The 22,915-nt window shown below is 37.6% G+C and overlaps 1 protein-coding gene across 1 annotated transcript in view; it reads right to left on the bottom strand.

Annotated features, from left to right (window-relative positions):
* Nucleotides 1-285: 285 nt before the first annotated feature.
* LOC146133326 (dnaJ homolog subfamily C member 13-like) overlaps nt 286-22,915 on the bottom strand; it is a 40,698-nt gene continuing 18,068 nt past the window's right edge. The window contains exons 27-54 of the mRNA XM_083397208.1: nt 22,306-22,508; nt 21,884-21,968; nt 21,668-21,767; nt 21,423-21,523; nt 20,907-21,058; nt 19,906-20,079; nt 18,169-18,312; nt 17,555-17,633; nt 16,466-16,601; nt 15,496-15,680; nt 14,419-14,610; nt 13,103-13,282; nt 12,348-12,506; nt 11,631-11,741; nt 11,226-11,342; nt 10,947-11,000; nt 9,779-9,953; nt 9,266-9,357; nt 8,543-8,717; nt 7,715-7,827; nt 6,938-7,107; nt 5,954-6,050; nt 5,432-5,554; nt 4,585-4,764; nt 3,284-3,427; nt 2,682-2,825; nt 1,917-2,016; nt 286-1,583 (exon numbers count right to left, since the gene is read on the bottom strand). Of these exons, the coding sequence (XP_083253334.1) occupies nt 1,504-1,583; nt 1,917-2,016; nt 2,682-2,825; nt 3,284-3,427; nt 4,585-4,764; nt 5,432-5,554; nt 5,954-6,050; nt 6,938-7,107; nt 7,715-7,827; nt 8,543-8,717; nt 9,266-9,357; nt 9,779-9,953; nt 10,947-11,000; nt 11,226-11,342; nt 11,631-11,741; nt 12,348-12,506; nt 13,103-13,282; nt 14,419-14,610; nt 15,496-15,680; nt 16,466-16,601; nt 17,555-17,633; nt 18,169-18,312; nt 19,906-20,079; nt 20,907-21,058; nt 21,423-21,523; nt 21,668-21,767; nt 21,884-21,968; nt 22,306-22,508 (3,765 nt within the window). The 3' untranslated portion in view covers nt 286-1,503. The remainder of the gene's footprint in view (nt 1,584-1,916; nt 2,017-2,681; nt 2,826-3,283; nt 3,428-4,584; nt 4,765-5,431; nt 5,555-5,953; nt 6,051-6,937; nt 7,108-7,714; nt 7,828-8,542; nt 8,718-9,265; nt 9,358-9,778; nt 9,954-10,946; nt 11,001-11,225; nt 11,343-11,630; nt 11,742-12,347; nt 12,507-13,102; nt 13,283-14,418; nt 14,611-15,495; nt 15,681-16,465; nt 16,602-17,554; nt 17,634-18,168; nt 18,313-19,905; nt 20,080-20,906; nt 21,059-21,422; nt 21,524-21,667; nt 21,768-21,883; nt 21,969-22,305; nt 22,509-22,915) is intronic.

The following is a 22,915-nucleotide window of genomic DNA, read 5'->3' on the forward strand; positions in this document are numbered from 1 at the left end:
AAATTTGACAGACATTTCAAAAATGTTTGTCAAAAACCTGTAAGATAAATTACACTTACAAAGTAACAGCGAATCTGAGTTTTACGAAACTATAGTAAATATGTGTTGCGAGACCGCATTAACAGTGATCCCGGGCCTAAAGTAATATTTAACGGTTAAAAACAACAGAAAAACTAACTAAAATTTTAACACCAGCATTGGAATAAAGCGCGACTGCTTTTGCAGTGTTAATTTTCACCCTTTAATGAACATTAGATTAGCTTAAAACATATACGAAATCGAAGAAGAAGAATAAAAACAAACAAACCGACAAGTTCTTGGCGTCGACCATCACTGCTTCGTAAGGCATACAATATTTATTTGATTGCACAGAATGACTTAAAAGTGGAAACATATATGTCATCAAGAAAGAGATAATACGACAGGGCGATGACATTCAGTCACTGGTACAAGGCTTGTGCAGAGAAAATAAAGCAAGCGGCTGATGATTTTCAATCGTACTTACATATCGTGCGGAGTTGAAATCAAGTACAAATCATTTAGGAGTGTGGGACTGACAGCTCTGCACAAGCCCGATGGTTGCACGAGTCAAAAATGATCATGGGCAAAAACTGCGACAAAACTTTCAAGTCGATTCGTGATCGTCAGCAGTGCATATGTCGTTTAAAATCACACGCGCAAAATTTTAAAGGTGGACTTTTGTCTAAAAAGCGCCCCTTGACTTTAAGTTGATGGGCATTTGCTTTTAGCCCGATTGGCTTCATAGAGGGAAAACTTACGATAAGTAAAAAAAGAACTATCACTTTAATATACACATTCCTATCAATACAGAATTGTCACACAGGCTACATTTGTGTGTGATTCAGGGACCACAACTCAAGGCGTGTCAAAGGCAAAATGTCTTCAAACTTTTCAATTGCGCAAAAAATAACTTTTGCTATGATACAATTTTTTGAATCAAAATGACGAAAATAAAATTTTGGCGTGGAAAACAATAATTTACTACGGTAGAATTGCAAGGCAAACATCTGAGATTTATAGAAAGGCGAGTATCTGTCGCTATGTAGGCTCGTGCGACACACGTTATATAAGCTTTGAAGTTTATCAAAAAATGCAACACAACAAAAAATCAAGTTAGTAGGAACGAAATAATTCAGGAAGAAAATGTATCATTTCAAGAAGGTTTGGTTACCGGTTAGTGTTCATGTGAGATGATATGGTAGAGCGTTTTCTAGGTTGAGTTACGCACGAAATGTGATGAAAATACGGTGATTTGTTTATAGCCAGAAATGTATGTGGACTTGAGTACAATCACTTTTTTGGCAAATAAATGGATGAAAGTGTAAATGAAACTGTGTTTATGAAACGAAACTATTTTGTACTCTCAAGTGAAAAAAAATATTTCGAAACGTCATTTTATTTTATATGATATATACTAGATCGTAAAATAGGCTGGACAAGTTGTACGTGTAACGATTGGAACTGTAGGAGGCTAACCGATTCTTACGTCATATCAGGAGGGACGCTTGACGTGGTCGCAGAACCTGGGCCAGCCGTCAAGTAGCCAGCAACATTCGGTCCGGCTGCCAATCAAAATTACAAAGGTCGGGTTAAAGGTCAGGATAAAAATAGCTTCAATTGTGAGAAGTCTTGTAAGGCGAAATGCCATTCGAGCTTATATGACAATGGTGTCTGAGGGATAAATTTTACTCACTCTGTCAAAATGTGGGTCCACTGTTCTTTAATATGTATTAAAACGCATATTTGTAAAATTGTAAAATATTTTATAGTTGTATAAATAAAGTTTCCTTGACGTACTTGAAATAAAAGTTTGACGCGACTTCAAACTTAATTTATATTACGTTAGCAAGAAAGCGAGCATTGGTTTAAGATTTCCACCCAACATTTCCTCTTACCTGTCAAATAGCCGGCCACAGACGAATTGGAAATGAAGAGGTCGTGTTTCTGATCTTTGTAGGTCGACCAAACGCGAGATTTATCCAAAAGTGCTTCCACCTGGTAAATATGAACATTGGACATTCTTCATAACGGGATTATAAACGACACCTCAACAACGGTCATTTCGAACGGTTCAAACAGGGGATTACAGCTTTTTTATTTACAGAAAACTGCTGCGAAACTTGCGAAATCGATTGTATTTTTAGTTTTGAAATCGATGTGCGTCTGTTGCTCGTGGAATTCGAAAAAAATATGTATAGTTTTCAAAGGTAAGGAACACGTAAACTGTACTTTGTTCGAGCGTTTGTTTTCGTTAGATCTTTGTCATCGTTAAACTTTATGGAAGGGTATAAAACAGCTCCCTGATAACACTAAAAGTGTAAATGGTAAAAATCGTCCTTTTAGCGTGGGCAATTTGGCAAGAAACAACAACAACGCACGCAATGATCGTAAAGGTTGGTTCACACGTGTTTGACATTAACGTAAACGTGTTTTAAAAAAACGCTTTCGGTTGCGGAAAGTTGAAATATTTTAACTTCGACGCTTTTGGTTAGAAGCGAGGAAATTTGCCGTTAACGCTGACAACGCGTTATGTGTGAACTGGACGACGCTAGCGTTTTGCGCCAGACGCTAACGCCAGTAGCAAAACGCGCCTAGTGTGAACCAACCTTAAAGCGTCAAAGAATTTATTAAAAATATTTCAATGTTAACCTGTAACCTACCTGGGTGCCATAGTCCACGTTATTGGTCATCGCCTTGAGCGACTTGACGATTTGGGCTTTGGTGGCCGACACGTTCTCAACGCCCTGGATCCCGTTGCCTTCAAGGAGCATCAGCAAATACTGGATAAGCTCGTTCTGTAGAACCTGAGCGTTGGAAATAAAAGTTGCGAAAAGTTATAATAGTGCAATTTGAAGAAACTTAAAATTCATTTTGAGAAAAGGGACTGGATGCTGGACATTCGATAGGAAAGCCAGCCAAATTTTTAGGTGATGGTATTTTTGGAAAGAATGTCCGATAATTTAATTCAACTTACGGCGTGCCAAATTAAAAAATGTCCGAACATCCCAATGATTCGTTATACCACACTGTATTTGTTATATTCGTAATTGGTTATATTCATAACAATCCAGCAAAAATTAAAATTCAACGACGTTAATCTACCTATACCTTGGTATAACTAGTCGAGCCGAAAAATACGGGTTGCTCATAACATTTGGAAAACGATCTGAGAAAACTAAAAATCCTCAGTGTGATGAAAGAGCGATAGCGAAAAAGCTAGATAAACGGAAAAAACCTCTTGAGCACGAAACTATAAACTCACTTGCAGCAAAAGAGCGGAACTGACGCTCTTGGTGAAGATTCGGTGCAGCGTCTCACAAGCGTAACCGATCATGTCAGGACGCGACTTCATGGCGTGCATAAGAGGTTTGATGCACTCGTAGTCGCCGAAGGTTTGCACGCAGCTCTGCAACAAACAAACAAAAATCGTCAATTAGGCGGTTTATGACAAATGACTTAACGGTGAACACGTTACTTGCTTTTGGGGAAATTTTGCCTGCCCCAAACATTGCTCAACAGCCCCGTGTTTCTCAAACCATGATGGCGACGCAAAATTAAGTCGCCGACTGCAGTATTTCACACAAGGTTAGATTTATTATTAAATTGGGCTAAACTCCAAACAATCTCGACATTTGAGACGAAGACATGGTTCACATTATTGAAATTTGATTTATTATTGCTATTATATGCGTTGTGATTTGTTCACAGTAAACAGAAGTGGGTGGCCAAAGCTTCAATTCTTGGGGAAAATGGTTAAGCAGGCCTGGAAGCTTCAAAAGAAAGAAAAAAAAACAAGCGTCGAAAGGATAAACGTTTGAAAAATATCGGGTACTAAAAGGAATATGTCGAACATGTTGTGGATGTTTTGCATAAACAACAAGGCGGGGACGTTAAAATGGGATGTTTCGCACATAGTTAAGTATAAAACTGAAATATTTATAGGTCCTAAAACTAAAAGACAACGACTGACACCGTGTTATCAACAGCATACAAATCGCTGATATATGTTCATACACACAAAAACAACATATTGGAGATACAAAATTAAGGTGATTTTCTTTATTTCAAGCGTTATTAGAAAATGGAGATGAAGCACAGAAAGTTAGGATACAACATACATTTAACAAGTGTAAAAATGGGTTCCCTAAAAACTTGAAGCTTAAAATAAACCACGTTAAGCGCTCAACTAACATAAAAAATAGTGTTAATTTAAAAATACAAATTACACATGACTACCCTTAATGTTATAACTTGTTTTGAAATACGAAAAAGGCGTATTGTTGAACTGCTAAAAATAAATCATGTCCCAATACAATTACAAAAATTAAAAATGGTGCATGAATCGCGTTTCCCGCACACTAAATAAAAAAACATGCCCAACATAGAGCAAAACTTTACAGTTAACTAGTATTTGAGCAATTTGATAATAAAATTGAATGAAGAGTAATTCATAACGTTCAAAATGCCACCCTCTTCTGTATGGGCTTTAATATTTAACCATTTGCTCCAAAATTTGAGCAATTGCTTGGCGCAAAATTTCTATTACAAATTATCGTTACTTGCCTCGTTGTTGGCCAAAATGTGGATGACGAGGATACAGGATTTGTGCACGGAGTCGTTCTTGCACATCATGGTCTGGAAGATCGAGGGCAGGTGTCCCAAGACCGGGACGTGCTCGGCCAGGAGGGGCTGCACCGAGAAGAGACAGCAGACCGCCTGCGTCACCGTTTCGAGCTGCTCGATCTGCGCAAAACGGAAGATTTCGTTAAAAGCTTGCATCCAACTTGGACAACTAGATAATGAATTAGAGCAAAATGCGATTAATTCTAATTCTAATCTAGTTTGTGAATTACTTATGGGCTCTAATTCTAGTTCTAATCTAATTCGGATGTTGCCAAAAATGCTCCTTTGTCCAAAGGCATTTTGAGTCTCTTATTTAATACAAAGAGTTTGAATTGATATTCATTGGTTGGAACGACTGGTATGTAATTTAATTAAGTCTGAAAAGTATATGCTATGCTAAAAGGCATACAAAATAGCACAGGAATATTTAACATTTACATTCTTATTAGAATAATTCGCGGTTTAAATGAAATTTTTTGTGAATAATTAATAGTAATTTTAGTTAAAATTCGTGTTTTTTCGTTGACTTCGTTAAGGTATGCATACAAAATACACACGACTTGAACGACTTGAACCCAGAAACTTTATTTTTTGGGGATGTGGGCGCTATTCATGTGGGATGCTGTTTACTAAGCCGTTTCAAACTATAAAATAGGTCACGGTGCGTAATACCGTTGACGAACTGCCCAGAAAACAAGTTGGGTCAATATTTTGCTAAAACTATTGTAAATATCATACTTATCATGACGTTTTTCAATGAGGCATTTTACTGCTGAATCGCACTTACGTTAGGGCTGGGCGACTTGATCATGGCTAGAAACTTGTCCAATATAGAGATGGTGAAATCCTTAGGGCTGCGCAGTATCCAGCCTGGTTGGGCGATGAACAGCCGCAAGAAAACTCCTCCGACCTATAAGCGTTAGACGTGGCTATTTATTTTGATTTTTACAAGCATTTATTTATTTGAATTCATTTATTTTGTGTCAACTCCAATCATTTCGGTTATGATAGGTTTTGCTTTTTACCACATCTTACATGCACTTGTCAAATATAACACGGTAGCTTAGGTTAAGCTTATTTATATTTGCCACTTGAATAACGATTAAGCGACTCTGAGTTTACATATGGAAAGCATGTAATTTAACGTGATTACGTTGACACCAAATCCATGATTATTTGTTGTGTGTTTATCATATATTCAACCGTTGTACCGTTAATTTCCGATTAAACCTATAGCTAAGCAACAATTTTAAGTATATTTTTTTGTCATAAAAAGTGTAAAACGTGCAAAGTCAAAATGTTTGTTTACCACCAGTTCTTCCGACTGAGTTTCTGTGAAAGGAGGCACGAAGTCAGGTGGTAAGTGCCACGGTCGACCTGGAGACCCCTTCTGGTCGGCTATAAGGCTGGACAGAAAATAATGTTGGTGTTAAATCGATTTACAAAAATGAACTTTAACATGATGTGACTCAATTTGAAGACGTGAAATTCCCTAAGAAGTTCCTGTATGTGAAAATGTCGTTTAAAATGGTCAAGAAACAAATTTTTTGTTTTTAGGAGCTAAATTCCGTGCATATTTAACGGGAAAAGCAAATTAAAATTCGTACCTCACGGACAAAACATTACAAACGTTTAATTTTAAAGCAATACAAAATTTATCAATTTAACCAAGACGCCCAATTATCCTGGTAAAATCCTGTTGTCTTACATGGAACCAAAACGGTAATTTAAAAAGCAACCCTTTAAAATGTGCTTGTGCGAGCATACTTTTCAACACTTTTATTTTAAAAAATAGACATTTCATTATGAGATAAGCAGCTTCCTAAAAGATGATTTAACAGTCAGGAAAGTGCGGTTAAAATTTTGAAGCGACGATGTAGGCTGGCTTAACTATGTCCACCAGATCATTTTATTATTTGCGTGTGGTATTGTTTCTTTGCTCATTCGTTTGGTTGCTCATTCGTTTGTACGCTTGTTGTTCTTTTCACTCTTTCTTTCTCACTCACGTTATATCGCTTTTCAACTTTTGCACCCCACCTTCCACGCTTTATTTCTTATCTTATCTCGCTTTCTGTTGGCACCAAATAATTAGTTACGTTTGGCACTTACACCTTTTTTCCCTTGTTATGGTCGTTGTGGAATTGAGGGCAAAATCAGGGCGGTCGGGTTTTCGATCTTGAGAATCATTATAGAAACCCTGGTAATTGATATTTCTGCCACCTTTTTGGGCGTTGTACCTCGCTAACGAAAACGTCAAAACCTATCGTATTCGTGAAAAGCTTTTCCGACTTACTCCTTGAGCATCTCTCGCACGGTGAGCTTTGCCTTGTTGCGAGTTCCTTCGTTCCAGATCAGCTCCGGGTTCTCGTGCGTGCCTTCGAACATGTGAACCGCCGCCTCCGGTGAGTCCTTCATTCCGTCCATGAAGATGGCCGGGATAAACTTACACGCAAGAAGGCGCACCTGAGCAAGGATGAGTTGCATTAAATGGAAGATAAGCTGAGGATTTGAAGGGTTAAAACCTGACATGTTTGCAGGTTTGTGAAATGGTTTTATGCAAACAACTAATCAATGTATTTGAAATAAATTGCGTTCTAACTTAGGATAGGTCATTAGGTCATCATGGGCAATTCAGAAATTAAAATGGGTAAAATCAAACCTATAGATCAGGTGTAGCCAACTTATGTTTGATTGCGATCGACTGAAATATTTTTTAGAGACTTGCGATCGACTGGTTCAGTAGAAAGTCACAAAAACACTTAATAAACATTTTGATCGTTAAGTGCATTCCAAGCCAGCGATTGAGTTTAATTTGTTATGTCAAAGAACGCTTTATTAGGCTTGTCCAGACAACAGTTGGTCATTTTAATGTTCCGCTTATGTGCGACAACTACTGTCATGACGTAACACATGTTTGACGCGATCGACCAGGTGAAATATGACGATGGACGTGTTGGCTAGCCCTGCTATAAGTAATCGGAAGTCTATTTTGAAGCGTTTACCCTAGTATCTAAACACATATACAAATGTTAGTGTTATTGTTTCGTTATGGAGAAGAGTAAGTCCCAACCTTGGGTCCGAGTAGTTTGTCCGAGGTGAGTTTGGCGAAGAGCTCGGCGGTTTGAACCCTGACCTCTTGGTCGTTCGAGTCGCAGTACATGTTGAGGAAGAACAGGACGCCACCTGGCGGAAGGTAAAAAAAGAGTTAACAGCTTTATATTTTTTTAAATTGGAACATGTTTTTAAACTCTACCAAAAACCTAACATTGGGGTTTTGTGGGTTTGCCTACTTTGTTATAAAGGCAATAAAACATGGTGTGGTGCATAATAAGCTCGACGATAACCTATGGAGCAGTGTTTAATTGAAAACTATTATTTTGAGTGTTTCGTGCTCCAATGGCTTAAAGTTGATGCTTTTTTGTTTATAAAAAAAAAATAGTATCATTCTTCCGACATTTTTATGTTCAATGTAAATTATCTTGCCATTCTATTGTTGTTTATCCAATAAATGATTGCAGTCCTATTTTGAAATTTTTCCTATTGTTAACGACGCTGAAAAATGTTAAGAAACATTGCTCTAAAATTCGAAACAAAAAAAATAACACGAGAAAAATCTTCACTGCATTTGAACAACTATTGTTTTATGAACAAAACTTTGGCGAACCGAAACCCATTGTGGCATCAAGCGACTTTTCAGTAAATAAAACAAAACGAGCGACGCATGGCTCGCCTAACGCTGGTTCATTATATACTACCCTTGGAAAGTGTTATCAGTTAAAGAACCATTTTACTGCAATCCAAACTAAAAAAGCGCTATTGAATCTCCAACCAAATTTGGTTGTTACAAAAAAATCAGGCAAACGGCAAAATTCGAAGAAATCATTAAACAATCGGGAACCTGATTCAAAGATCTGCTTGACGATCTTGGTGGTGGATGAGAGGGCGTAGAAGATCTGTATCGTGGTCTTTTGACCTTCCGGGTACTTCCGGAGGATGTTGAGCAGGGAGGGAACGATTTGCGAGTCGGCGATGTTTTCCACGCACGTGTTATTCCCGGCCACCACCAGTAGAAGCTTCGAGAAAACAGTGAAATGCGGTTTATCGTTCGTAGTATCATATCTGGGTGATACAAGCTTGTGAAAATTACAACCAAACGTAAAGCTTATTGTAAATAATACTTTTCCGCTGATGAAAATACATTTTTCCAATCGTAGACTTTTAGAATAAGGCGGATTTCAATATGACATGAAGTAATTGTCAGAGTACTGGAGTAACTATGTTATGCTAGTTTCCACCAGGGTCAAGCGTAAGTTTATTAGTCCAAAGCATCATTGTATTAAAATGGGATAATAGTTTCTCTTTTTATGGTTTTCGTTACAAATATTATTTTTCTTTCGTGTATCTTCCATTTTAAAACTAGCTGCTGCAGTTTGGTAAACTATAGAAACAGAAGCTAGTTTAAGTGTTTCACGTGAAATATTTAACATCACATTTAAGTAATGATATCCATATCAGAAATACGTTCAAACGCAGCATTGTAAAGCCTCTGTGTTTTTATTAACTTTCAGTTCGTGGGTAGAACTGTGATTTTTCTGTACAACTAGACTAATTTGCTTCTCACATCCAGAACTTTTCCGTAGATGTCTTTGGAGGTGTCCATCCGCAAGAAGGAAGCGAAAAGTTTGAAGTTTCCGATGCAGCACGATTCGCAACCTGAGGTGAGAAACGGAAGTTTCAAAATACCGGTTGACGAGATTTTGATTTACGTCAAAACTATATGTTTCGCAAAAAGCTTTCGAGTCATTAGTACAAGCTATAGTTAATGTGGGACATACAGGAAAAGTGTATAACGTCTATTTTTGCTTTGGGTTGTGTTGTCTTCATTGTAGTATCACCAAACAGTTCCACTTTGAATTGTTACTACAAAAGTTTTTATTTAAGAATATAAATACTTCAAACTTAAACAGACAACAAATATTTAACAAACCAACCAAAATTTGCATTTAACACTTCTACTTTCGCCTTTCTAAGAAGTAAAAAAAATCAAGATATAACTGGTGAAGACTGTCGAGACCAATTTGATTAAAAACGTTGTAAAAATCATCGCCAATTATAATGAACAGAAGCTTCCTACCCGGGTTGTTTTTTATGATGTTGTAGAGAGCCTGCAGTGATTGCGCGCAGTTTTCCAGGGTCTTTGTCTCGGGTGCGATGCCGTTCTGTTGCGGGGACGGGGGGGATTTCCCGGCGCCGGGTTTGGGCGGCAACTTGGGTTTCTGCTTGTTTAAGGCGATGGTGCTGAACATGCGCTGTAAGGAGGCGCGGAAATATGTGAATATTGTTACAAACACAAACAAAAGACTTTAGACCAAGGGTGGGCAAACTGCGGCTCGCGAGTCACATGCGGCTCTCCGGCATGTTTTTTTGCGGCTCTTCTAGTTGAATCGTAAAATTTCAAAAAAAATTTTATAAACGTTTCTCTCTTTTTCTTTTCTTTATTTGGGCCAGCATTTCGTTTATGACGTAACACTAGACATAGTCCAAAGAGTTAGTTAACTAAACTGATATTAATAAATGCTGTGCGTGGTATTTTGCTATAACCGTTATTATTATTGTGTTGATTATTACCGTTTTGTTTTGTTATATTACAATGTTATTATTGTGACTGGCCTTGCATTATTTACCGTTTTTGTATTGAAATAATTTTGAGGCTCTTTGGTGCTTGTATTTTCTGCAAATGGCTCTTCCATTGAATACATTTGCCCACCCCTGCTTTAGACAAAATACTTTACAGGGGGCAGCTGACTAGATGACTTAACAGTCTTTCGCCGCCCACCTGGGAACTACGGACGCTTCTTTATTATTTCAATCTTTATTATTTTCAAAATTTTGCATTTCATGTACCGGTACCGTTGTTCCGAAATAAATTTAAATCTATCTATCTTAGCACATTCGGACAGCCGTCTAATTATTGGCTTAAGTGTTTTTCTACGGTTTTGTCACTTTGTGTATCGATTAACTTTTTGTTCTTGAATAATTCTTCGTCTTAAAATCCTAACTAAAGTTAAACGAATCCTTAAAAAAAAACTTTGCCAAATCATTTCTCTCATTACGATTTCATTCTACATATGTCATTTTGTTGAGTAATATTTCTACTTGTCAAGGATTGTAAAAAATGCAGAGGTTCGTCATGTATTCATTCCAAAAAGTTTTGGAACCACTGGGCTGGGCCATAACCTCGCACTTGGAAACGATGTAATATATAATTGTAAAAAGTGTTATTATTTCAAAATTGATTTTACCTCCGCATGTTGGTTAAGGAATCCGACAAGCGCCGTTGCAAACTTCAGAGGTTCCTGCATAAAGCATAAAAATCGATTACATGTATGAAGCCCTGCAGCATTTAGACAAGAGTTGTTTCGTGCGTATTTCTTCTATTGCCTATTTAGGTTAAGTTTATAAAACCATGCTTTATGTTGCAAACCTTAGATTAGAGGATTTCAAAGTTCATATAACATCCATGTAAAATGGATTGCACAAGAAATTCAACAAAAATGCATTAATTTAGAAAAGCAACACACCTCAATAGGAAACATAGGTTGCTCGTTGTAAATGCCTACAAATATATCGCCCAAAATCAGTTCGGTCTTGTGGGCGTAGTACACGAAGTCGATGCCGACAAACGGGTCAAATTCCTCCTGTAATAAATAGAAGTAAGATCTACAAACATTCGGCTTAAACCAAATTCGTTTTCCACGCAAACGCTGTCCACTGCACAGTGCAAAGTATAGATTTTATAATTGTTATATATTTTTCGTTATATTTTCTAACATTAGGAGGAACGAACACTTTCACTTTAAAAGACGAAACACCGTACTGTCGTTACATAAGATTGTATGTCAAATGTAACATGATATAGCAATATTAGAAGCATTTTTCGACAAAACACCGAAATTTGTTATGCAGGAAACGTCAGGTAAACTTACCCCTCTGCTTCCTTGCTGTTGCTGTTGTAAAAAGTCGGTCAGCTCGGCTCTCGTTTCGTTGTTCCACAATAAGTAAGGGTTGCGCGTGTTGCTGTTCAGCAGCTTCAGAACCTAACAAGGAACTTACGTATACATACTGAACATTGTTGACAGTCAGTCAAATGTTTATGCACGGATCTGCAATGTAGCTTGATAATGAATTGCAAAGGTCGAGTAGATCGACATCATCTTGATATTAAGACGTTTCGGTACGAGCTTGTGTCATGTTCGGTTAATGAAGCTTATTTAATGAAGCAGTCAAATATACTTTATTACATCTCTAAACTCGTTAAATGGCGGCCCGAAAAAAGTTTGCCTTGTCGTACAGTATACTGTACGATTATAACTAAATTACTGTTTAGATTTTTTCCCATGGCATTTACCACCATTCCAGGCATTGGTGGCTTAACGGAAAAACGAAGGACTATTCAAATATATTAGGAAAATCATACGTTGTTTGTCAAACCGTAAGTTTATAAACGAAATACCCTGTTTTTCGACACTTTTATGTCCATGAAAAAACGTAACGTTTGGTAAATTGGAGACCTCGATTAGCCTCAGGCAGACACAGTGAAAAAACTAAAAATTCAAAACAACTTATCCTAACTTTAAAAAACAAGCTGAATTAAGATTCACAATCGCGAACATTGAACTTCGCAAGCCCAGGGAAACCCTTACCTCCAAATACTTGGACATCGTAAGTTGCTTCGCCAAGAAGGGAGTGATGAGCGAACAGAGGGTTTTGTGGACCAGGGGGTTTTCCCCATCCTTGATGACGTAACCGGCCAAGCACGCGAGCGCGCTGATGCATAACCGGGCGAGTTTGTTCTGCAGTTCCTGAAAATACAAAGGAAAGTGCGTTCAATAATACAACTCATCCATTTACGCTGATTTGTATTTCACTGAATATTAAACAAAAAACATGTCCATATGACATCGTTACAAGATATGATTATATTGTGATATTGGAAAACAACTCTAAATCTATATATTGTAACTCAAACCGCGCTACGTAACTTTTGGACTTTGGATGGGTAATAGGTGAAATTAAATAAATTTGAAAATAAGTGGTATAAAGAGGAAATGTAATTGTTTATTTGTGATAATACCGAATCGAATTTTTTTCACCCAAAACAACTATGTTTTACGGAATTTATAAATCGCAAAATGTATTTGCATGGGGTTGAAAGTATTCTTCTGTCTAAATGTTATGCGACGAGTTTATTTAAACTGTGAGAAAATAATTCTCATTGGATCGGGTGACAGTATCTTCTGCCTACACGTCAGGTATTTGAAAAAAATACAAAGCATCGGGTGTGACAAAACGTAGAAAAAAATACCAAATATAAGGTGTGAAAAATGTAGAAAAAAATATAAAGTATCAGGTGTGACAAAATGTAGAAAAGGGGGGTATTTCCCCCCCCGATCGCCACCTGCTGGTTGGTTTCCCCGCTCTTCTCGATGCCGCTCTCCTCCAGCGTGTAATCGTAGTCGAAGACAAAGAGCAGGAGACTCCACACTGCTCCTCCTTTGTAAAGCTGAGTCTGGAGCGCCTCGTCCACTGAGAAGGCGCTCACGCAGTTGGTTGCCACGCAACAGAGCTGTGGAATCGACTGCAAACAAAACAAAATATGTACAGGAGCTGTTTTTTTGGTTATTATTACTATGCTTGGTAGCAACCATGTACATTAAACAAAAACAATGGACTCCAAACAAAATTAGAATAACATCATCGAGTAATGGCTTTGAAGACCTAAAACCGCCAGAATAAGACCTAAATAGCCAGAATAAAGTCTAAACATTATTTTTACTAACCTCAAACCCCACCTCCAACTTTAATAATTTCAACGTTATTCATAATTGTACCCCCACCCTTTACTCAATCGTAACCTCAAACTAAGACGAACATGCCGGTGTCAAAACAGCGGCGCTCAATCGCACATACACCTTCCCTATGGTTTTAGATATTATTTAGGCCATTTAGGTCGTATTCCAACAGTTTTGGTCTTCCATGTCGTTGATATTACTGCGTATTTGGTGTTATTTGTTCCTAAAGGCATGACATTAAAAATAATTTCTCCTAAAATATTGTTGCTTTATGGACTTATTATGTGTTCCAGATAAACCACATAGCCTCGGGATGAGTGAAATCATTGATTTCATTCATGAACTGTATAAGTTGTGTAGGTCAAATTTGACGTTCTAGGTCGGTTTTCTTGTTAAAACCTTTTCTTGTGAATATCATGGGCGCTTGAATTTAAATATGGAGCTGATTTAAACATGTTAACCGTTGGAAAGTTATACTCCAAAAGATTCGCGATAAACGAAAATACTTACAAAACAATTAGGCTTTTTTTATACTGGAGAAATGTTTAAGCGAAATTTGAATGTTCAACACATAGCATGATGGATCTTATTTATTCATGTTAACCTTTTAGTGTTTTATTTTATTAAACACTGCTCGTAGTGGCGCGCTTTGCCTCGAGCAGAAACGTGTATCCTTCCTGTACTTCGTTTCGGACGTGACGTTGTTAGTCTTAACAGCTACTTTTGTTGCGGTGTAAGTTTAAGTTTTACATTTATATTTTGTTAATTATATTAGTGTTGGAAACCTTTGTTTAATTGGATTCTATTTGAATAGGAAACTCAGTTGTTGTAACCATCATTTTGATTATTGACTGTTAAATGATACAGACAGTCGACATCAACTTTAAATTCACATGCACAATCACGCCATTGAAAATCTCACCTTGAAGTGCAAACATCTGCACACGCCTTTAATGATCGTGGTGCTGTTCATGAACTTTTCACGGCACTCTTCGAACTGAGCGGACACAGCATAGGTCTGCATGACATTCATGCACACGCAAGGTGGGAGGTCGGTGATCGCGGCTGAGTTAGAAAGCTGGGCCACGCACCTGGAGAACGATTCCTCCAAGATCTGCAAGAAGACAAGTGTTTAATTACCAAAGTAACTTACAGTACGTTCCCTGATGTCATATGTAACTTCATTTTTCGAAGCACTGGTCTTTACACATCTACTTCAGATCTCAGTGGCATCTATACCTCTCCAGTGTCCGACTTGTACATACATGTTCCCGTTCCGATAAAAACCTAACACTATCCAGCTATCCAAGTAATTCCCAGTCAGCCAGGTTAATAATAGTACAGTACGTGTCATAGACATTAGTAGACTGTAAGTTCAATCCATTTTCCAATAGCCAAGTCCGATGTTACAAAAAGTCATTAATAACATCAAATTAAAGTGTTGACCTTCTTTTCCAAAAAAAAAAAAAAAACTATTATGAATAAAGTGGTTAGTCTGATTTTGATTTTCAGACTCTATTTTGCGCGACTTTGTACAAAACAGTAAACAACTTATTTCACTGAAATGTCGCAACACCCGCGATTGACATCTGAGAAGAAGTGCCTCTTTTATTTACTCAAAATCACAATTCCATCGCTTTATATAAAAAAACGGCTTCAAAGCGGATTTACTCTTTTTAAACTATTTGCCACTAATACCGATATTTCAACTTGACAAAAATACATACAACAGCCGAACACAATTGGGAACAAGTTTACAAAACAAGCCGCCTTATTCTGCTGTTTTTTGGTGATTTAGATCTATGTACATATTTCTGTCAAGTTGCAATTTTATTGCCTGAAAATGATTGCCCGAATAGGAGATCGAAACATCGTACAGTAAAACCTCTATCGAAAAAAAAAACGATTTCTAATCGACTCAACGCCTGGCAGCAGCAGTGGATTCACAAAATAAGTCAATCGTTATAAATATTCGCTTTGCATTCACAAAATCACCAACCTGCAGTCCGCTCTCCCGCCTTAGCTCCTGGGCGTTAAGTGAAGAGCAGTTAACAACGTGGTAAGCCAGCTTGGAGGCTTCGGCCAGAATGGGCTCGGGTTTGCTAAACAGTTGCTCGTCCTTAGTTTCGCTGTTGATGGTCTTGATCAGGGCCGGGAAGCCGGCGTACTTGTACGGGCCGAGTTCTGGCAACGAAAAGGTATCGGCATAGTGATTTGTTGAATTGCTTACTGTTATGTGCGCGCTTCTTTATATACAGTTGTAGGTATGCAAAAACGTTACCGACGATTTCTATTTTTGATTTTATGATAAAGTCTATAAAACACTCTGGGTATATCTGTGCTTTAAATTCTGAAAATCTCGCAATTCATAAAGTTAAGTGGGCTGGCCTTTAGCCCAACCTGTCGCTTCTTGGTAGGTACTATTTTTTATTTTATTCCCGTCCTTTCTGTTTTGTTGTTTCAGCGTAATAAAAAAAGGTATCAGCATTTGTCTTGCGACCAAGTTGGCTTTTCTAGTTATTTAACATGAAGGAACCGTAACGCCCGTGTTATTACGTCAAGCATATACTTGAATTGGTTGCAAAACAACTTTTTTTGGTTATTCAGCGGTGAAACCCGTGAAGGTATATTCAACATAACGATCTTAAACTATCGCTGTAATTACTTGAAACGTATTGTGTTATAGGATATTTACCGATGTGTTATTGGATAAACAAATTTGTGCTTAGGTTTTTTAACGGTATAGTCACAATGGCACAGTTGACTTTGAATGTATGAAAAAATTTAAAGGGCTGTATTTTTAAGGAATTTAAAAACATTGACGTCAGACTTGACGTTATTATCATCACTGCACTGCTGACACATTATAAACTCGACTTTTTTAACTTTAAGTTGTAAGTTGTACTTGTTTGTAAAATCTGCAAACTTGTAGTATTTGTGTTTTTCAATCTAAAACTCCAGGATTTTACCTTCCTTGTATCTCTTGAACAGAATGCTCTGTGTCTTGAGTATGAGCAGTATATTATGGGGATCAGGCCCGTCCACTACTCGCTTCTTCGTGGAGCATAAAAACTCGTACGCCTTGTTCACTGCTTCGAATATGTCCTGAATAAGAAAAAGTGGCATTGGTCAATAAGTTTAACAAAATTTGTACTTAAATAATGTATACAGAATACTATAAATGCGGTATGCAGAAAGTCTTTAAATAGCACGCCAAGCAAAAATAATTTTACACTCTTATTAACAAAGTCACTTATTTAGATTCTTTCGCGTATATCTCGAACATTTTGTGAAATATCATAAAAAGGAATGGTGGTAGTAGTGCCAAGAATACAAACTCTTTAATGAGCCAATTTCGGGTATTTAATAGCGAAGTTCGTTGTAATCAGGAAAGTTTCAATGCTTTAGATAGGCTAGAGCAGTGGTTCCCAACGCAAGGGTCGCGACCAAAAGTTGGGTCGACTGATTATTTTGGGGGGTCGCTTGTTTTTCAGGCATATTGTATCTTTTCACAAAACTGGAAATCATAATCACAAAATATCAAAACTAAACAGCGAAACCGGCTGGAAGTTAAGCTGACATGCGTGACTCTATATGCTCAAGCAAAATAACGCGATTTCAAAAACTCACTGAGAGCAAGGGAATACAACTATCTCTTTAGTGATTTAATAAACATATTATTTTCGGAAAAAGTAACTGCTTTTGTAGTGCAGTTTGTTTGTAACGCAATCTTGTATTTGCTTGGGTCGCAAGATTATACCAAATTAATTTTTTTTTCAAAATGGGTCGCCTTAAAAACGTGTTGGGAACCACTGGGCTAGAGAATGGCGACAACAAGCTTTAGCAATTTATCAGTACAGCATTCTGCTGTTATATCGGACTTCAAAATTCGCGTGTCGTTGACACCTTAACTTAGGGGCTAAGCAAGAATTTCTCCCAAACATTAGGGTGTATGTGACCTGATTTGCTTGGCTGGCTATCAGTACTTGGATATTGTTTTTCAGATATTATTCAAAGTTTTGAATAACTACTGTCAAAAACCGCTGTCTGTATCTTACCCTTCCTTCCGGATTCTTGTCGGGATGGTATTTCTGCGCCATTCGGAAGTAGGCTTTGCGCACTTGGCTTTCGTGGAATCTGAACAACATATAATACATTACAACTTAACTGTGACTGATAGGGAACTACATCCGTAGCCTACAAGAAAGTAACCAAAACCAGACAATCAATTAAAAAAAAGGATTTTCATGCAAGCAAGGCAAGGCAGCTCAGTTGCCAGAGCGACGGTCCCAAAATGGCCAAGGAACATCAGCTCAGCTTTTTTTTAGCCTGGCAAAATTCTAGCCATAGCCTTGCTTTGCAATTTTTGTTTTATATTTTTCCAAATGTGATACAGTCTTAACTGTTATTCAAAAGAAAGGGTTTTGAAGGACACAAATTTTTGTACACGTATGTGTATACACATGTTTTAATATAGAAATTAATAATATAGTTGTGATTAAAACAGCGTGAGAAATCATTGAAAAAATTGCAACTCGACACATCTGTCTTTATTTACTTATATTTCAACTTTAATGTTTTTAAAATTCGGGCCAAATAATAATAAATAATGATGGTAAGAAATTTAGGGTGCGGTCTTATAAATCAGCTTTAAATAAAGAAACAAACTCACGGAGCCTTGTCGGCTGGCAGCTTGAGCACGGCGTAGGCCTCCTCGTACGACATCCGGGAAGGTTTCTTCTCGACCTCTGCCTTCCACAAGTGCAACACGTCACGCAGAAGGTCAACCGGGTTCATTATCGGCCAGTCCGGGAACCTGAAAAGATAAAAGGTGTAACGCGCGTGTTGAAAATGCGCCAGGTAAAACGTTTTTTTTTGTTTTTTTTAAACAGTAAGTTAGATTAACAGTGAGTTTCCTAGAGCGCATTTTGATGTAAGTGCTTCATGACCTATTCAATTGCGTAAGCATTCTATTACTTGCGGTCAACAGTCAAAGGTTACTGAGCACACGGTGCCTTGAAATTGTAGTTGTCCTTACGGCAGTTGGTGTTACTACCTTGTCGTAACAAGTTACCTGTGTGTGTTAGGCGATGATGTCTAACTTACACTGATGCTGTTTCTATTTCAACAACATTGTTTTGTACTCTATTCGAATTAAGATAAAAATCCACTTGTGTAAACCTTGTTATTAATAAATTCCTGTAAACTGATAAAGACTTCAGTATCGGAACGGATCCATTAGTTTTAAACAACGACAAAAATTAGTTTAGCGTCTGATGGTTTTGTATAAAATTTACCTTTCGTGGTAAAAAAAACGCTGCGTTACATCGCAAACATGTCTTGGTAATCGTTGCGGCTCAATGTTACCCTGGAATAGAACACCCCTAGTCGCAAACCGGCCTTGATCGACTTAGGAATCACCTTTCAGCCTAAAGCACGCGCAACAACACAAAAGAAATAGTTCAAGCGTTATTTTTTATTGCGTCATGATTTAGGGCGCGCCGCTTTATGCCCAAGTAACACAATAAAATTTGGGATTGTGCAAATTATTGGGGGTGAAGTTTTGGAATAATAGCAACGTTGTTCTAACTGTGCTTTCGTTTATTCTGTGGTCACTGTGGCTATTTTTAATTGACATTTTAAGGTGGGGACTTTGATATACAATAAACCCTCGCTATCAATAAACTTAACCCCTTGGTCTTGGCACACAGTAAAATCTTTAGAACTTTGAATGCATCGAGAAATACCCATCTACACAGCACAACCACACAAAAGGTGAGATCAATAGCATGATGCCACAGTGCAGTAAAATTCAGTAAAATTCCCTTTTTATCCCATAAGTGGCAACTCGTGAAGATACTTTTTACCTTTGAAGATAGAATCGCTGCGTTGGATGGCAAACCACAACTGAAATTGATATATTAGTTTTGTATCGGGTCAGCACCCCCTAGTAACGGCCTAGTGACCGATGATATCAGACATCAAAGGTAGCAACGTATATAGGCAACTGCAAAAACGCTAGTGGCCGTTGAACTGGCAATTAACCAGGCATCATTCACACTGGCAATTAACCAGGCATCGTCCACTTACCATAGTCAGAGTGTCAAAACACAACAACGTTACTTAATAAAACTTAATAAAAGGTCTGTAATAAATGTCACATACTGAGTAGGTGATAATAAGTAATCATCTTGGCCCTTGCAAGATAAATGTCATCTTTAATTACTGGATAGTAAGAGCAGAATCCTCTAGCAAAGCTATAGCAATTCAGGTCAGACATTATTTAAAGATATACCGAAAATGCCTTTGCTGGTGATATATATGTACAATTGTATATATACCCTTAAAAATATTTTAATAGTGTCTGGCATAGTGTGTTCTGCAGGTTTATAATAAATCCGAGTCTTACTTTGCTTCGTCGCATAGATGCCGGAGGTAGTAGATGTTGCAGAAGAGCTCCTCTTCCAGCTGCGGGAAGCTGATCTTTGGGATGGGAACGTACTGGTAAACCGCCCGGACGTTGCAGTACAGCCGGGGAGTGAAGTCGGCGATGTGAACAGCGATTTTCTCAATCATGTAGCGTCTAGTTAGGGAACAAAATGCTTTGAATTATTTCTTTTCTTTTTTTAGTTTTTTAAAAAGAATTTTTTTTTTTTTTTCAAGGGGAATTGCAAAAGAAACTTACTACTTTTTTAGGATTTGGACAACGCTACATGTTAAAATCTGTGAGTTTGGTTAACAAAAATCTTTCAACGTTATTTTTTTCTTCAACGTTTGTACAAATGATTTAAAAATTCTGTTTAGATTCATCTAATAGGAGTACATTTTCCCCTAAAATCACTTGCGTATTTAGCTTGATTGTTGAAAAGCAATTGTTAGTTGCAGACTTTTTAACTAGATTTATTTTGGCTTTTTTAAATAAGATTAGAATTAAAATAAGAACATTTTAGTTTTGCCAAATTAGAATAGAATTAAAATTTGAACTAGAATTACATTTCATTCACAATGAATTTAGTTTAATCGCAATTTATTCTCATAAGAATGGCAATGGGAAATATTTGTGTGCTAAGTTTTATACCTTTTAGTACAGCCTATGTATTTGAGTCTGTAAAAACTCGCCACCAGGTCGTTCTGGCCAATGAGTATTAATTCAAATTCTTTGTTTCGAATGAGAGACAAAAATTGGACTTTGGTAAAATCTAAATTAGATTACATTTAGAATTAGAGCACACCAGCATTTCATAAACTAGATTAGAATTAAAATTAGCCCCATTTTGCTATAATTCATTGGATTAGAAAACTAGAACTATCTAGTTGTCCAAATCTGGTTGGCCATCCTAAGACCAATCGCCGCATTCAGCTTGTCGGCAGTCTTCTTCAATCCCTGTTCTATTTTAACTTGCTAAATACCTCATTTCACCGTTCCAGATCGCCTCCGGTGTGTCGAACTCGCCGAGAAAGATCTCCGAGAACTTGTCGGGTCCGTGGTTCTCCAGGTAGTGGACCATCGCTTCGGGGAAGAGCGCTCCTAAGATGCTCTGCGACATTATCGTCGACTTTTGCTGCGCGAAAATTAAACAAAGTGTGCAATAATTTACAAACTGCTGTGTAGAAGTGTTTTCCTCTAGACCCCTTTATTTTATAGTTTATATTTTAAAACCTATTTCTCTTTAAATGATTCTATAAGTCGCTTCTATTATGCAAAGCGATGCGTTATTTACTGAACAAAACAAAACTATGTATGAGAGTGTTTTTCCTCATTTTTTCGGTGCCAAACTAACCAATGAAAACAGGAAGATTTTATAATTTAAAAATTTGACAACTGCAACAATGTTTTTTTAAGGCTTCTGCAAGTCATACACCAGTTGTATGCCTACCCAAATTTTGTTTTAGGAACGGTATTGGACAAACGGGATACCCACTTACCTCATCTGATCTGAAGGCTTGCTTCAAGTGAAGATATTGAAGGAACTTGGCAATTGGAAGAATATTGGAGCCGGTGTACATCAGCACGAAAAAGAAAACGCCTGGATTATAAAAATGGTGTTATTTAAAGGCATATATCAAAAAAACTACAATAACGTTTTGCGGTAAGGCAAATAATCAATGTCTTTTATATATGATAACCATCTGGCAGCGGTAAATAATTTATTACAACTCTTATCGCGCACCTGACAGATATATTTTTGAAAACGTCGGATTGTTGTCCATGACGTGCAACAACATCACCGAGATCTTTTCCACCAGAATCGGGTCAAAGGTCAGGAGGATCTAAACACAAAACATATTGGTTCAGAATATTTCAAGTGAAAATATTTCCTAGCCTATACCTCTATTAAATATACTTAAAATAACATGCATATATGTGTTTTTTCTTATAATTGTACCTGCACGCAGTGGGGCAAGCAAAGTCCTTCGCTGAGAATCCGTTTCACTTTGGGCATCGGGCGAACCACAGCGTTGGAAGCATCTCTATTTAACAATAACGTTAACACTCTGGCAAATCACTTTTCATCAACTTCAAAAAGATCGAAGCAACATTTTGTTTTCGTTGCACTATTCTGTAGCAACTTGTGTGAAGTTGGTTTAATGAAAGAAATACAGGTATAAGTCAATAAGTGGTAATTATGACTGTTTTGATGAGTCCATGTAAGGCGCTCAACCGTATGATTCTTTTTTAGGCTTTGATAATTTCGAGCTCTGTGCGGCAGTTTTGGTTGTTTAAACCAAACTTTCATAAAAACTCAAAATTTCAGAACTTGCAAAGAATACCTAATACCTATAAAGGCGCAGCCAACGTCTAACCTACCTGTTGGGATAGCTTTGGCACATGGAGATCAAGATGTTCAAGATGGTAGTGGCCAGCTCGGTTTCGTTGAGCACGGGCTGTCCAGTTGCCATGATGGCCCATTTAAGCTGGGGAACAGCATGCAGAGGTCGCCAACCGTCCATACCTTGGGCCCAACACCTGCTCTTGGCTGTCAGTACGCCATCCTGCCAAAAGTCTTTCATCTGGGAGAGAATAACAATAAAGGTCATTTAATGCAAAAGTTTGCGAACAGAATGAGACAGGTAATGATGCCATATGTTGGTTCGTAATTTACTTTACCGCGGAGCCCACAGAGACATGTTCGTAGGGCAACCGAACCGCTATGACCCAGGTCGCGAGTTCGAATCTCACTGAGACTTTTCTTTTCTGCCTTGCTTGCATCTTAATTGTTTTTCTAGTCACAAAATTCAACAAACAACACCACAAGAAAGCGGTAAAAACTAAAACTAATCCACTACCTTTAAATCGGATTCTGCGCAAACCATGTAAATCGTACTACGATTTTCGCTCTACCCACTTATTCAATAAAGAAGCAGTCTTGGATTTTGGTAGATACCATTGATGTTATTAAAAAGGCACAAGGGCGCTT

The sequence above is a fragment of the Ascidiella aspersa genome, chromosome 9 (assembly GCF_963924565.1).
Source record: "Ascidiella aspersa chromosome 9, kaAscAspe10.2, whole genome shotgun sequence".
NCBI lineage: Eukaryota > Metazoa > Chordata > Ascidiacea > Phlebobranchia > Ascidiidae > Ascidiella > Ascidiella aspersa.